This window comes from Calidris pugnax, unplaced genomic scaffold (genome assembly GCF_001431845.1).
Source record: "Calidris pugnax isolate Ruff unplaced genomic scaffold, ASM143184v1 scaffold371, whole genome shotgun sequence".
Classification (NCBI taxonomy): domain Eukaryota; kingdom Metazoa; phylum Chordata; class Aves; order Charadriiformes; family Scolopacidae; genus Calidris; species Calidris pugnax.
Genome location: NW_015091373.1, coordinates 1,118,334 through 1,118,726, shown reverse-complemented (window position 1 = coordinate 1,118,726; position 393 = coordinate 1,118,334). Strand labels below are relative to the sequence as shown.

Sequence of the window (393 nt, the reverse complement as noted above, 5' to 3'; positions counted from 1 at the left end):
GGGGGGGGGGGTTGCGAAAACGGGGCCGTTTGCCCGCTTTTGGGCATCCACCCGAATCCGGCTTCCAGTGCCGAGTTTCACCCATCTGTTTGTTTTATGGGTTGGGGAAAAAATAAAGAAAAAACCTCGCTTGGCCCAAAATGGGCTGGAAACGGGTCGTTTTGAAGGAAAAGCCTTAAAATTCGCAACGGGAAGGCACCCACCTGCCGGTTGCGCTCGTCCGTGATCCGCTGGATCTGGATCTTTTTTCTCCCCATCTTCTCAGGAAATCCTCGCCGCAGCCGGGACGACTTCGCTGCTCGAGGGGAGGGGGGGGCAAAAAAAAAAAAAAAAAAAAACCCCCTTTTAAAGCGCTTTCATGAAAGAGCGGGGAAGGGGCGCTTCTTTGGGGGG

At 54.2% G+C, this 393-nt stretch overlaps 1 protein-coding gene across 1 annotated transcript in view; it reads right to left on the bottom strand.

Moving 5' to 3' along the window:
* MEF2D (myocyte enhancer factor 2D) overlaps positions 1-330 on the bottom strand; it is a 69,714-nt gene extending 69,384 nt beyond the window's left edge. Inside the window, exon 1 of the mRNA XM_014961244.1 lies at positions 204-330. Coding sequence (XP_014816730.1) covers positions 204-257 — 54 coding nt within the window. The 5' untranslated portion in view covers positions 258-330. The remainder of the gene's footprint in view (positions 1-203) is intronic.
* Between the last annotated feature and the right edge of the window lie 63 nt (positions 331-393).